The sequence below is a fragment of the Lethenteron reissneri genome, chromosome 70, assembly GCF_015708825.2.
Source record: "Lethenteron reissneri isolate LAM-NWPU_2019-01 chromosome 70, ASM1570882v1, whole genome shotgun sequence".
NCBI lineage: Eukaryota > Metazoa > Chordata > Hyperoartia > Petromyzontiformes > Petromyzontidae > Lethenteron > Lethenteron reissneri.
In genome coordinates, this window is record NC_083848.1 from 1601248 (window position 1) to 1616949 (window position 15702).

General features: G+C 50.8%; 1 protein-coding gene across 1 annotated transcript; it reads left to right on the forward strand.

The window, feature by feature from the left end:
* The first annotated feature begins 14496 nt into the window (after window positions 1–14496).
* LOC133360933 (olfactory receptor 8H2-like) lies at window positions 14497–15489 on the forward strand. Its single transcript, XM_061579818.1, has one exon. It carries the CDS (start codon window positions 14497–14499, stop codon window positions 15487–15489), a length of 993 nt encoding a protein of 330 aa, XP_061435802.1.
* Window positions 15490–15702: the final 213 nt, after the last annotated feature.

A 15702-nucleotide genomic window follows, 5' to 3' on the forward strand; every position in this document is an offset into this window, starting at 1 on the left:
GTGTTGCGGTTATTGCAAACATGATGCCTTGTATAAATGTGTCAGTTTTGTAACAGTTTAAAGGGTAAAAACCTACTACTATATTTTGCCACTGGTAAAGGAGGTCTCATAGTGTAATTGTCACGTTTTGTTTACCTGACAAACCTTCCTTGGTTGTGTCGAGTGGTGGATGGTTACGACACATTTATACTTATGCTGCCCAAACAAAAAAACTTGTATTATGAATTATTAAAAAAAAATGTGATTCTTTGGCAGGGGAAGTGCTAGCGATTGTGAATCATTTCACGCGTACAGACATTTTTAAATCCTTTATATTAAGTTCACTTGCTTGCTTGCTTGCGCGCTTACGACCGTGCAAATATTTCGGTCGTTTTTTAACCCACTTCCCGTGATCCAATCGAGCTGACATTTTGCACACAGACTCGTTGTGCGTGACAATTTATTTTCGTGAAATTTTTTTTCAAAAATGTTACACTTTTTAGGAAAAAAGAAATAATATTTAATTACCAATTGCTTAATGGTGGCAGGCAATCATCTGACCCATAGGTGGCAGCCATCTGAAGCCAGAGGACGAGAGGACTCTAGCCTGCCACGCATATAAAGGATTTATAGTGAAAAACTTTGTTTTTAAGGGTAAATTTTTTTCCCACTGCATTTAATACCCCTCCTCACGAAAAGTAACCTGGATTCCCCGATGCTTAACAATTTCAAGCTGATTTCGAATCATCTTCTTGGTTCTTTCGGTAAAGTCACGTAGAAGGGAAATAAAAAAATAACAAAATAAAACATAATAAAATAAAGTAATATAATAAACTAATTGTTTTTATTTTATTGTTTCCCTTCTACGTGACTTTGCCGAAAGAACCAAGAAGATGAATCCCTGCGGTCACGAAAGCTTTAAACCGATTTCGAATCTTTCTTTGTTCAAGTTAAATTCTTGAAAAACTGTGTTCTTAAACAACTAAATGTTTTTGATACTGGCAAACAAAGGTCTCATTTGGTAGCTGTTCACCCCGAGCTGTAAATGATTTGAGAGTGGCATTGCCCTTGTACTGTTCGCCGTTGCTCTCTGGTCTGACACTGGTGGTGGGACAAGGCCCATGTTTGTTTGCATGTTCATCACAAGCACGGTGAGTGGTTAATGCAGGACTTGATTGCTTGCAAAAGGTTTAAATTTGGTGTTTGAACATCTTAACACCTCTTTATTGCCAGCAAGGGTAAAACCTATTCCTATTTTTTCAGCTAAATGTTTACCTGGATACCAGCTGTATATTTGAAACATCTCACTCCGGCTTTCGTTAAATTCAGTTAAAGTCGTTAACGATCTACAGAATGAACAATGACGACATACAAGGCATTCTGTCCTTGTACTCTTAGACTGGCGTGCGGCATTTAAACACAGCTGACCACAACATTCTCATTGGCGGACTGCCGAAGTGGGTGGGCCTCTCCAGGTACAGTAGTTAATTGCCTTAGGATCTATCTGACCGATGGAGATCATTTTCGTTCCCTTCAATCATCAACGACTGACGTCGCAAGTGGCGTCCCGCAATCAGAAATCAGAATCAGAAAAGAGTTTTATTCGCCATGAAAGTTCGCACAGACAAGGGATTTACTATGGCAGGAAGGTGCATACATTCAACATGTAGGAATCTTAAAATTTAAATAAGTGGTATACAGTCTAACTATACTAAAGTTACAAAGTCTAACTAATACTAAGGGGCTAAAGTATGTAAAATCTTGAATAAGTATACAATATAACATTAAAATTAGCCGTAATATACAATCTTAAAATACAAATAGGGTAACATGTTGTAAATATGGCAAGGTGTAATTTTGTAGATAAAATGTTAAAGTAAGTGTAAACGTCATTTTAAGCCCTTGGCCTTGCTGAAGAGGCTAACAGCGGATGGGAAGAAACTGTGTTTGTGGCGTGAGGTTTTGGTCCTGATGGACCGCAGCCTTCTGCCGGAGGGGAGTAGCTGGAACAGTCCTTTGTTATGTAGACTCGCCGTAGTCTCAAGCCGCACCTTACCATAATAATAATAAGTATAACCCGTAAAAACAACGTTTTTCACTCTAAATCCTTTATATGCGTGGCGGCTAGAGTCCTCTCGTCCTCTGGCTTGAGATGGCTGCCACCTATGGGTCAGATGATTGTCTGCCAGTATTAAGCAATTGGTAATTACATATTTAATTTGTTTTCCTTGAACAGTGTAAAATTTTGGAAAAAAATTTTCAGGAACATTAATTGTCTCGCACAACGAGTCTGTGTGCAAAATGTCAGCTCGATTGGATCACGGGAAGTGGGTTAAAAAACGACCGAAAGATTTGCACGGTCGTAAGCAAGCAAGCAAGCACGCAAGCAAGCAAGCGAACTTAATATAAAGGATTTAAAAAGTGGGCCGTTCCTAGCCCATCCTCCCCCCCCCTCAACCACTATATATACGGGATAGTATCTCTTGTAATCTCTAATTTACTTGATACAGCTATCGTGCTGTGACGGTTCCACCTGAAGACGGAAGCTTGTGTTGCCTCCGAAACGTCGTTATTTTTATTTTACTTTTATTAATTTTTATTTTTTTTACCTACGTGACTTTACCGAAAACCTAAGAATAGGAACAGGGAGAGTCCAGGGTGAGAGGAATCGGCCACAATCTTCCTCGCTCGCCTCCAGTCTGGGCCCAGCTTTGTTCAGCCATTACATGCTGCCACTGGGGCAATGCCATCAGGAGGCATGGACTTGATCTGCGTAGCTATGCTGACGATACACAGCTGGACATTTCCGCATCAGCCAAGTAACGTCAGCCCCATCGCTAATCCTGATCGAGTGAATTGAGGATATTGGCATGTGGATGTCACGGAATCTTCTGCAGCTGAACACAGACAAAACACAGGTGCCGGTTTATGGAGCATAGGTCAAACACAGCGAGAAATCGCTCACAAAATTAAGCTCGCTAGAACTAAACGCCAAACACTGGGTTATTAAAAACGTATGTGTGTGTGTTTTAGACCCAGGATTTGAACTTCGAAGCCCAGATTAGAAATGCCACCAAAACGGCTGTTTATCACCTCGGAAATATTGTCAAAAGTGCAACATTTTTAAATCCTTTATATTAAGTTCGCTTGCTTGCTTGCTTGCGTGCTTGCTTGCGACCGTGCAAATCTTTCGGTCGTTTTTTAACCCACTTCCCGTGATCCAATCGAGCTGACATTTTGCACACAGACTGGTTGTGCGAGACAATTAATGTTCGTGAAATTTTTTTCCAAAAATTTTACACTGTTCAGGGAAAATAAATTAAATATGTAATTACCAATTGCTTAATACTGGCAGACAATCATCTGACCCATAGGTGGCAGCCATCTCAAGCCAGAGGACGAGAGGACTCTAGCCGCCACGCATATAAAGGATTTATAGTGAAAAACTTTGTTTTTACGGGTTATACTTATTCTCTCTCAGGCCATTGCCACCGACGCCATGAGTTTACCAAGGGCAGGCTCGACCACTTGCAATGCTCTCCTGCCCAGTCTATCTAAGACAGCAGCAGGTAAACTACAACTCATCCACAACGTTGCAACACGAGTTTGCCTACCAAGGCCAGAAGGGAAGACGCCCCCGCAACATTGCACCGGTGAAATTTCGATTTAAAGCTTTCGTGACTGCAGGGATTCATCTTCTTGGTTCTTTCGACGTTTCGGCCACAACGCAAGCAGCCGTCCTCAGGTGAAGAACAGGTCTGTCGGGAAAACAGCATCTGAATGAAACACGCTGTCTTCCCGACAGACCTGTTCTTCACCTGAGGACGGCTGCTTGCGTTGTGGCCGAAACGTCGTGAGAATTATTTTATGATGTTTTATTTTTATTATTGTATTATTTCCCTTCTACGTGACTTTACCGAAAGAACCAAGAAGATTGCACCGGTGTTAAAGCCTCTACACTGGCCGCCCGCCAGCTTTTAGAATTGATTTCAAGATGATGTTTTTTGATTTTATTGTTTTTTTACGTCACTAAAATGGAGTGGAAACTTAAAACACGAGTGACACCTATTTTAAGGTATGAACCCCGTAGATCCCTCAGGGCAATTGGTCTCTTGGTCGTGTCAAAGGCCAGGGGACTACAACTTACGGGGAGGGCAGCCTTCAGCAGTCTACGGTGTGGTACGGGAGGACGTGGAGCTGAGTGGACTTGCCCATGACCGGTGACCCAGCGGTGTCAAGCTCGGCCTCTGTGGAGAAGGAGGCTCGTGAAGGACGCTGCTGCCGCTACTGGGGCCAGTTGGAGGCGGTCGCCCCTCCAAGCAACAACAATGGAGGGCGGAGGAGCGAGTGTGGCACAGCAGAGGGCACAGGCGGTGCATCGGCCAGTCGTCTCGGTCGGTCAACCCCATGGCACCTGCAGGGTCTGTCCCGTGACCTCCCGCCAGCAAGCAAAACGTCGACGCTTCAAGTCGCCTCAAAGCGTACCCAGCATGGCGCAATCGCTGCGAAGACGTCGCTGACACCTCGTGGCGAATGAAGTCTGTTGTAGTTGTTGTTCTGGTGTGGACCTGTGTGTGTGTGTGCGCGCGTGTGGAGCGCTACATGGTCTGGAGAAGAGATGGAGCTGATGTGGAACGGGGAGGATGTGGAGCTGAGTGGACTTGCACCAGCGGTGTCAAGATCGGCCCTCTGTGGGGGAGGCTCGTGAAGGACGCTGCTACTGGGCAGTTGGAGGCAGTCGCCCTCCAGCAAACAACGGAGGGCCGAGGAGCGACGCTCACAACAACGAGCGGAGCGCCAGGCAGATAACATTCAGCAAGTTTAACAGTACGGTGTTACAGCTGGTGGTGCATCTACCGGTCATCTCAGTCAGTCAACCCATGGCACCTGCTGGGTCTGTCCCGAGACCTCCTGCACCTAGCCTGGCACAGTAGGGGAGTACAGCTGGTGGTGCATCTACCGGTCATCTCAGTCAGCCTACCCATGGCAACTGCTGGGTCTGTCCCGAGACCCTCTGCACCTAGCCTGGCACAGTAGGGGGGTACAGCTGGTGGTGTATCTCGCAGTCATCTCAGGCAGTCAACCCATTGCACCTGCTGGGTCTGTCCCGAGAACTCCTGCACCTAGCCTGGCACAGTAGGGGAGTATAACTGGTGGTGCATCTACCGGTCATCTCAGTCAGTCGACCCATTGCACCTGCTGGGTCTGTCCCGAGACCTCCTGCACCTAGCCTGGCACAGTAGGGGGGTACAGCTGGTGGTGCATCTACCGGTCATCTCAGTCAGCCTACCCATGGCACCTGCTGGGTCTGTCCCGAGACCTCCTGCACCTAGCCTGGCACAGTAGGGGGGTACAGCTGGTGGTGTATCTCGCAGTCATCTCAGTCGGTCAACCCATTGCACCTGCTGGGTCTGTCCCGAGAACTCCTGCACCTAGCCTGGCACAGTAGGGGAGTATAACTGGTGATGCATCTACCGGTCATCTCAGTCAGTCGACCCATTGCACCTGCTGGGTCTGTCCCGAGACCTCCTGCACCTAGCCTGGCACAGTAGGGGGGTACAGCTGGTGGTGCATCTACCGGTCATCTCAGTCAGCCTACCCATGGCACCTGCTGGGTCTGTCTCGAGACCTCCTGCACCTAGCCTGGCACAGTAGGGGGGTACAGCTGGTGGTGTATCTCGCAGTCATCTCAGTCGGTCGACCCATGGCACCTGCTGGGTCTGTCCCGAGACCCTCTGCACCTAGCCTGGCACAGTAGGGGGGTACAGCTGGTGGTGCATCTACCGGTCATCTCAGTCGGTCAACCCATGGCACCTGCTGGGTCTGTCCCGATACCTCCTCCTGTCAGCAGCGAGCCTTCGACACATCACGTGGTAACCTCCAAGTGCACCTAGCCTGGCACAGGCCCCGTGGTGACCTCACCGCCACTTGGTGGCGAATGTCGTGGTTATTGGCATTTGTGGACCCGAATTTGTTCGCGCAATGAGTGGCCAGCATCACGCACGCCCGCCTTTGTCTCTCCCCGGTGCTGACACTTTAAACGCAGCACCAGGCAGTTACTCGTTTTCAGGCTGAGTCGACCTAGGTGGAAGGAGGCCCGCGAGCGGTTCAGACATTCGTCGTTGGGTCTGGTAGGGTTCGTAGCGCAGCGCGCTACCTGCTACACTACCGCTCCGCCCCCCCCCCACCTTTGTCTCCCCAGAGGCGATGTTTAACTACACACAGCACCAGGTTACTCATTTGAGGCTCAGTCGACCTAGAGGAGGCCCACGACCTGGTTCAGATAATCGTCACTGGTGTTGGCCGTGAGCGGGAATCGAACTCGCGTCTCCGGGTTCGTAGCTGGTGGCGGTGGTGGCGGTGGTGGTGGTGGTGGCGGTGGTGGAGGTGGTGGTGGTGGCGGTGGTGGTGGCAGTGGTGGTGGTGGCGGTGGTGGCAGTGGCGGTGGTGGTGGTGGTGTCGGTGGTGGTGGCGGTGGTGGTGGCAGTGACGGTGGTGGTGGCGGTGGTGGTGGCAGTGGTAGTGGTGGTGGCGGTGGTAGTGGTGGTGGCGGTGGTGGCGGTGGTGGTGGCGGTGGTGGTGGTGGCGGTGGCGGTGGTGGTGGCGGTGGTGGCAGTGGTGGTGGCGGTGGTGGTGGTGGCGGTGGTGGTGGCGGTGGCGGTGGTGGTGGTGGCCATGAACGCTGGGTTCAAAACTCGGTTCAACACCGCTCCCCAGTTGTGGTTGTTGTGGTTGTTGTTGTTGTCGTGGTTGTTGTTGTTGTTGTTTGAAGTTCTTTGCGCGGTTGATATGCTGCGGGATCTCCCGACTCACAACTACCGACTGTGATCATCACCACCATCAACACCATCACCACCATCATCACCACCATCACCATCATCACCACCATTACCACCATCACCATCATCACCATCATCACCACCATCACCATCATCACCACCATCACCACCATCACCATCATCACCACCATCATCATCACAACCATCAACACCATCACCATCACCACCATCATCACCACCATCACCATCATCACCACCATCACCACCATCAACACCATCACCACCATCACCATCATCACCACCATCACCACCATCACCATCATCACCACCATCAACACCATCACCACCATCACCACCACCATCACCATCAGTCACCACCATCACCACCATCACCATCATCACCACCATCACCATCATCACCACCATCACCATCATCACCATCATCACCACCATCACCACCATCACCATCACCACCATCACCATCATCACCACCATCACCATCATCACCACCATCACCACCATCACCATCACCACCATCACCATCATCACCACCATCACCATCATCACCACCATCACCACCATCACCATCACCACCATCATCACCACCATCACCACCATCACCATCACCATCACCACCATCATCACCACCATCACCATCACCACCATCACCATCATCACCACCATCACCATCATCACCACCATCACCACCATCACCATCACCACCATCATCACCATCATCACCACCATCACCATCACCACCATCATCACCACCATCACCATCACCACCATCACCATCATCACCACCATTACCACCATCACCATCATCACCATCATCACCACCATCACCCCCCCCCCACTCCTCCTCCTGCTGCTCCTTCCCGCGGGTACCGGGAGGGGGGCAGAGGGGAGTGACCCCCACCCCTTCCACCCCCTCAATCCCCCCCACCCCCTCCACCCACACCCCCTCTACCGACGAACTTCATATCCCACCCCCACCTGCCTCATACACTCCCTCCACCCCCTCCACCAGCCCCTCTAAACCATCCCCCCCACCCCCTCCACTTCCTCTCCACCCCCACCCCTCCACCCCCATCCCCACCAAACCCACCACCCCCACCCCCCTCCACTCCAAACCCTTCCACCCCCACCACCCCCACCACCCCCCTCCACTCCAAACCCCTCCACCCCCACCACCCCACTTCCTCCATCTCCCCCACACCCCACCCCGCCACCCCCACCTCCCCCACCCCCACCACCCCCTCCACCCCCCACCCCCACCCCCACCACCCCCACCACCCCCACCACTCCAAACCCCTCCACCCCCATCCCCACCAAACCCATCTCCCCCACCACCCCCACCCCCCTCCTCCCCTACTACCCCCACCACCCCACCCCCACCACCCCCTCCTCCCCTACTACCCCCACCACCCCACCCCCTCCAACTCCACCACCCCCACTACCCCCTCCCACCCCCACCCCCTCCATCTCCCCCACACCCCCTCCACCCCCCACCCCCACCACCCCCACCCCCCTCCAACTCCCCCACCCCCACCCCCCACCACCCCCACCCCCTCCATCTCCCCCACACCCCCTCCACCCCCCACCCCCACCTCCCCCACCCCCACCTCCCCCACCCCCACCACCTCCATCTCCCCCCTCCACTCCAAACCCCTCCACCCCTACTACCCCCACCTCCCCCACTCCCCCACCCCCCACCCCCCCACTTCCCCCATCAGCGCCTCTGTGGATTCAAGGAGGGGGCCCGGGAGAGGCCACGCTGCTGCTGCTGCTGCGGCACCTCCCGCTGATAAAAGGCGCCCCGCGCTCTCCAGTTGCGAGCGACAATCGCGTGCAAGAGTTGCAAGCGACAGTCGCAGGCAACCGACGGTCGCAAGCAACTGGCAGTCGCGGGCAAGAGTTGCAAGCGACAGTCGCAGGCAACCGACGGTCGCAAGCAACGACAATCGCGTGCAAGAGTTGCAAGCGACAGTCGCAGGCAACTGACGGTCGCAAGCAACGGCAGTCGCGTGCAAGAGTTGCAAGCGACAGTCGCAGGCAACCGACGGTCGCAAGCAACTGGCAGTCGCGTGCAAGAGTTGCAAGCGACAGTCGCAGGCAACCGACGGTCGCAAGCAACTGGCAGTCGCGGGCAAGAGTTGCAAGCGACAGTCGCAGGCAACCGACGGTCGCAAGCAACTGGCAGTCGCGGGCAAGAGTTGCAAGCGACAGTCGCAGGCAACTGACGGTCGCAAGCAAAGACAGTCGCGGGCAATAGTTGCAAGCGACAGTCGCGGGCAACCGACAGTCGCGGGCAACAGTTGCAATCAACAGTTGCAAGCAACAGTTGCGTCACTTGCGACGATCCTGCGAGAGCGGGTAAGCGTTGTAAAGTATCTAAGTGTGCATGTGCGTGCGTACCTGGCGTGGCGGTGTTGTAGCAAACATCGCCACTCGGGGAGACAAAGGCGGCCGGGCGTGGTTCTGGCTACCCACCCCCCTCGTGTGCCTTGATAGGTGCTCGCTAACAGCACTTGTCCCAACAGTCTGCCGAGGCTATACGGGGGATCTTTTTCTTTGGTTTCTGTGTGTGTGTGTTCAACATCAGTGACGATTATCTGAACCGGTCCTGGGCCTCACCTATGTCGACTCGGCCTCAAATGAGTTCCCGGTGCGGTGTGTAGTATTTAAAGTTTGCGTGTCTTTCTCTCTCTCATCACGGTAGCTAGGAGATGTTAACTACCTAGCCAGGTCTACAGGAGGTCGTGGGTTAGATCCCGACCCTGAAGCCTGTTGTATATTTGGAGTCTGCGTGTGTCTCTCATCATCATCATTTTCACGGTGGCTAGGAGATGTTAACTACCTCGCCTGGTATACAGGAGGTCGCGGGTTCGATCCCGACCCTGACGCCTGCGGTTTATTTGGAGTTTGCGTGTCTTTCTCTCTCTCTCTCTCTCATCATCTTCACGGTGGCTAGGAGATGTTATCTACCTCGCTTGGTATACAGGAGGTCGTGGGTTTGATCCCGACCCTGACGCCTGCTGTTTATTTGGAGTTTGCGTGTCTCTCTCTATCTCATCATCATCTTCACGGTGGCTAGGAGATGTTAACTACCTCACCTGGTCTACAGGAGGTCGTGGGTTCGATCCCGACCCTGAAGCCTGCTGCTGTATATTTGGAGTTTGCGTGTCTCTCTCTCTCTCATCATCATCTTCACGGTGGCTAGAAGATGTTAACTATCTCGCCTGGTATACAGAAGGTCGTGGGTTCGATCCCGACCCTGAAGCCTGCTGTATATTTGGAGTCTGCGTGTGTCTCTCTCTCTCATCATCATCATCACGGTGGCTAGGAGATGTTAACTACCTCGACTGGTATACAGAATATTGACTTAACGCTTTTGTGACTGCAGGAATTCATATCCTTTGGGTCTTTCGGAAAAGTCACGTAGATAGGTTCAAAGAAAATAGGAAAAAAACTACGACGTTTCGATCGCAACGCAAGTGGTCGTCGTCAAGAAAAGTGAGTTAGCTTTTAAAGGCAAATTGCTTAATAAACACATTAGAATCAACGTCACGCGTTGAGAATATTTGGCTGCTGCAATAAATTTCGACTTGATGATGATGATGAGACGCCGCTTCGTTGAACTATCATTTGTGATCGCTCCAAAGCTGCTCAGTGGCGCCTGACCTGGTATATTAAGATTGAAAAAACCCCCGCCCACCTCCCACGCATTTCACAATTAGCACTATTCGCATTCCTGCATTTCCCATAAATATGCTAAATTCCTCTTCAAATGCAAATTCTTTTGTCAAGGCTCTCTTCCTCCTCCCTCACAGCTTAAATAGACACTCCAAGCCTAAAACGTGTCATTTAGACTCTTGTCTTATCGACAGACATGTTCTTCACCTGAGGACGGCTGCTTGCGTTGTGGCCGAAACGTCGCGAGAATTATTTTATTATGTTTTATTTTTATTATTTTATTACTTCCCTTCTACGTGACTTTACCGAAAGAACCAAGAAGATGAATCCCTGCAGTCACGAAAGCTTTAAATCGAAAAATATTAAGATTGGTCTATCCCGTGTTACTTAAACGCACGCTGAATGGCTAAAGGCAAGGTTTCACAATGTTTTAACCCTCTTCACGTACACGTTGCACGCGCTTACAATAGAGTTTTTTGTTATATCTATGGGACCGTTTTATATTTATCAGTACAGGGACTCCTCTACTTACGAACGAGTTAGGTTCCAGAGGTTTGTTCGTAAGTCGAATTCTATGTAAGTCCCAAATTTACTCCTGTTGATTCCAAATGTATTTACGGCATGTATATTAAACACCGGGGAATGGCTTTAAAAGTTATATCATCTCCTGTAAATGTAGATGCCACTGCTTCTTCACGTTCTGCAGATGTAGATGCCACTGGTTGTTCACGTTCTGCAGATCTAGATGCCACTGGTTGTTCACGCTCTGCAGATGTCAATGCCACTGGTTCTTCATGTTCTGCAGACGTAGATGCCACTGGTTCTTCATGTTCTGTAGATGTAGATGCCACTGGTTCTTCACGTTCTGTAGATGTAGATGCCACTGGTTCTTCACGTTCTGCAGATGTAGATGCCACCACCGCCATCTATTGCACGTGGCGGTTGAACTTTTACGACTCTAGGTCCGAACGGGCAACTGGACTAAACAGACCAGGCTTGTTCGTATCTCTGAAAGTTCGTAAGTAGATGAGTCCCTGCTTCAAGAATGATAAAGCAATACAATCGAAGGCTTTATACCCTGCCAGGCACTGACACAGGAGGTGTTAAGATGTCCAAAGCACCAAGTAGAGAGCGGTACCTATACTTCTCCTTGGTTCTTTCGGTAAAGTCACGTAGAATGGAAATAATAAAATAATAAAAATAAAACATAATAAAAAATTTTCACGACGTTTCGGCCACAACGCAAGTCAGCCGTCCTCAGGTGAAGAACAGGTCGGGTACGGGTACCCGTTTGCGACCCTGGTGCGGCCGGGTACGGGTACGGATAGGCCGTGAGTCACTGGTGAGTAACTGTTTGTCACTCATTTCCCAACGTCTTGTCTCTTCTCACAATTCAAGTTCCTAGAATCAACCCACCCGCGCCTGCAACATGGCTTCATCCCAGAGGTCGCAATCAGGTACCCGACACCCGTACCCTACCCGTACCCAACCGGGTACGGGTAGGGTACGGGTTCGGCCGGGTACGGGTACGGGTACCCATTTGCGACCTTGGTGCGGCCGGGTACGGGTAAGGAATAAAAACCCGTTTGCGACCTCTGTAGCCAACACATTGCAGCTGGGAAAGCATACGGTAACCTGCCATCGCTTTCACGTTTCCGCCATGTAAACGCCTACCCTCACACCTTTCCTTTCTTGCCCTCGATTCATCGTGTCGCTCTCTCGCAGCGCCGGCTCAATCCGCGTCGCGGGGGCTTTGCTCATTGCCGCCGAGCTCACAGTTTTCCGGTCGGCCGGAGTCCACCAAAATCCAGGTTCCTCGCTTCCGTCGCTGCCCTTTCACCAAGTCATGCTTCTCCTTCCATCACTCGCTCTCCTCCAAGGCTTACATCCCATTTTGATGTGCAATCTTCGGCCACTCATTCGCCTTTGAGGCTTACATCCCACCCTGATGTGCAATCTTTGGCCACTCGTTCTCCTCCAAGGCTTTCATCCCATTCTGATCTGCAATCTTTGACCACTTGCTTCCCTCTGAGGCTTACATCCCACCCTGATCTGCAATATTTGGCCACTCGTTCGCCTCCAAGGCTTACATCCCAACCTTGATCTGCAATCTTTGGCCCCTCTTTCTCCTCCAAGGCTTTCATCCCAACCCTGATCTGCAATCTTTGACCACTCGTTTTCCTCCAAGGCTTTCATCTAACCCTGATCTGCAATCTTTGACCACTCGTTCCCCTCCAAGGCTTACATCCCAACCCTGATGTGCAATCTTTGGACACTCGTTCTCCTCCAAGGCTTTCATCCCAACCCTGATCTGCAATCTTCGGCCACTCGCTCCCCTCCAAGGCTTTCATCCCAACCTGATCTGCAATCTTCGGCGACTCACTCCCCTCCAAGGCTTTCATCCCAACCCTGATTGCAATCTTTGGCCCCTTGTTCCCCTCCAATGCTTACATCCCACACTGATCTGCAATCTTTGGCCACTCGTTCTCCTCCAAGGATTTCATCCCATTCTGATCTGCAATCTTCTGCCACTCGCTCCCCTCCAAGGATTTCATCCCAACCCTGATATGCAATCTTCGGCCACTCGTTCTCCTCCAAGGCTTACGTCCCACCCTGCCACACAAACTCCTTAGTCACTTCCTCATCTTTACACGGCTCGACTAATTGCAATTTGTCTCATGTTCAGTTTACCATCCTACGCGTTCAAGCCACTCCAACAAATTCAAAGCGCCGCCTCACATATCATCTTCAATCTCCCCTTTTATAACCCACACATCATCTCTCCTCATTCAGAACGTGAAGAATCGGTGGCATCTACATCTGTTTATTATTGGCGCCTCTTTAAATTAATTACCCGAGTTTGTAAAGCTCTTCACGGCCTGGCTACCTTACCTCTCTTCTCTCATCTCACTTTACGTTCGCCTGCCCCACTCTCTGCGTTCTAAATCTTTGCCGTCTCTTTCAGTTCCTCCTTAATTCTAGATTTGAAGCTTTCGTGACTGCAAGGATCCATACTCTTAGTTCTTTCGGTAAAGTCACGTAGGTAAAAAATGAAATGAAAATTAATAAAAATAAAACAATAAAATCACGACGTTTCGGAGGCAACACAAGTCTCAGGTCCCACCTGATGACGGAGACTTGTGTTGCCTCCGAAACGTCGTGATTTTATTGTTTTATTTTTAAATCCTTTATATTAAGTTCACTTGCTTGCTTGCTTGCGCGCTTACGACCGTGCTCCAATCGAGCTGACATTTTGCACACTGACTCGTTGTGTGTGACAATTTATTTTCGTGAAAATTTTTTTCCATAACTTTACACTTTTTAGGAATTTTTTTTTATATTGAATTACCAATTGCTTAATGGTGGCAGGCAATCATCTGACCCATAGGTGGCAGCCATCTCAAGCCAGAGGACGAGAGGACTCTAGCCGCCACGCATATAAAGGATTTAGAGTGAAAAACTTTGTTTTTACGGGTTAATTTTTTATTAATTTTAATTTCATTTTTTACCTACATGGTGACTTTACCGAAAGAACTAAGAGTACAGTTCTTCCTTGTCAGTGTGTACATTCTCGGTGTCGCTCATTCTCTCTCCTAGCCCCCTTCATCACTGACATCAACTGCCCTTGCACGTCAAACAATCGCTCTCTCTCACTACCTTTCGTTTTTCTCATAAACCCCCACTTATTATTTTTTATTGTTCACCCTTCCTTCTCCCCCTGTGTTGTCCTCACCAAGTCGCATTAACGCCACCTTCTCTATCGCCAACTCCCCGTGGTCACCCATCATCAATCCACTCGTCTCATTTCCACCTTCGCTCATTCCACACATCGTAGTTGTCATCGCCGCCACCGCAACCACCACCCCACCACCACCACCACCTCGTTTTACATATATCCCATCCACTCATCTCGTTTCATCTCACCAACCATATTGTACCATAGGTCGATTACTGCACAGCGCCTTGGTTAAGGCGCGACATAAATGTCACCTCCTCCCCCCATCCCCCTAAATTCTCCCCAATTCCTCCCACCTCGCTAGCAATGGAGTCCACAAACTTGTCTGCCAATGCCTTGGATGCCACCAACGCCACCTCGGACCTCATCCTCATGGTCACGCTCTTCCGCGAGCCTTCCGGCGCGCGCTACTCGGCCTTCGCGGCCCTCCTCCTCATCTACACCTTCACGGTGGTGGTCAACGTGATGCTGGGCCTGGTCATCTGCCTCGAGTCGAACCTCCACCGGCCCATGTACGTGCTCATGGCGCTGCTGGCGCTCACCGACATCGTGGAGACGACGAACGCTCTGCCGAGGATCATGGCCAACCTCGTCTCGAGCAACAACTACATGTCCATGCCCGAGTGCATCGCCCAGATGTTCTTCTACCACATAGCCATCAGGGTGCAGTCGTTCATCCTCACCACCATGTCCGTGGACCGCTACGTGGCCATCGTCCACCCGCTGCGCTACCACTCGATCATGTCCAACGCGCTGGTCTTCAAGGTCTTCCTGGCGTCCGTGGCGCTCGCGGCGTTGCCGATCATCGGCTACGTGAGTGTGGTGGTGCGCCTCAACTTCTGCCGGGTCAAGGTCACCTACTCGCCCAACTGCGACATCATGATGATCAGTAACCTGTCGTGCAGCGACCTCTACCCCAACGTCTTCTACACGTACACGAACATCATCACGGGCATCGCCATGCCGCTGCTGCTCGTCATGGCCATGTACGCGCTCATCTTCGCCGACCTCCGCCGGAGGGGCGGCTCGTCGAAGCAGAGCCACAAGAAGGCGGTGCACACGTGCGTGACGCACCTGTTCAACGTCACCGTCTTCTTCAGCTCCATCGTGTTCACCTTCATCAACGGCCTCAACCTCTACACGATCCCGCGCGACATTCGCTTCCCACTGCAAAGCCTCCAGTACGTGGTGCCGCCCGCACTCAACCCGGTGGTGTACGGACTCCGCACGGCCGAGATCCGGCGCGCCTTCGTGAGGCTCGTGACGAGGCGGGTGGCGCCCGCGGTGTCCGCTAAGTGAAACAAATTGACCGTAAAAATTTCGATGTAAAGCTTCTTTCGTGACTGCAGGGATTCGTCTTCTTGGTTCTGTCGGTAAAGTCACGTAGAATGGAAATAATAAAATAATAAAAATACAACATAATGAAATAACATAATATAATAAAAATATATAATAAAATAATGTTGTATAATAAAATAATAAAACGAAATTCTATAATAGCATAGTATAATA

What these genes read in the sequence shown, in the direction of transcription:
- LOC133360933 (XM_061579818.1), top strand. Translation starts at nt 14,497, where the DNA reads ATGGAGTCCACAAACTTGTCTGCCAATGCCTTGGATGCCACCAACGCC.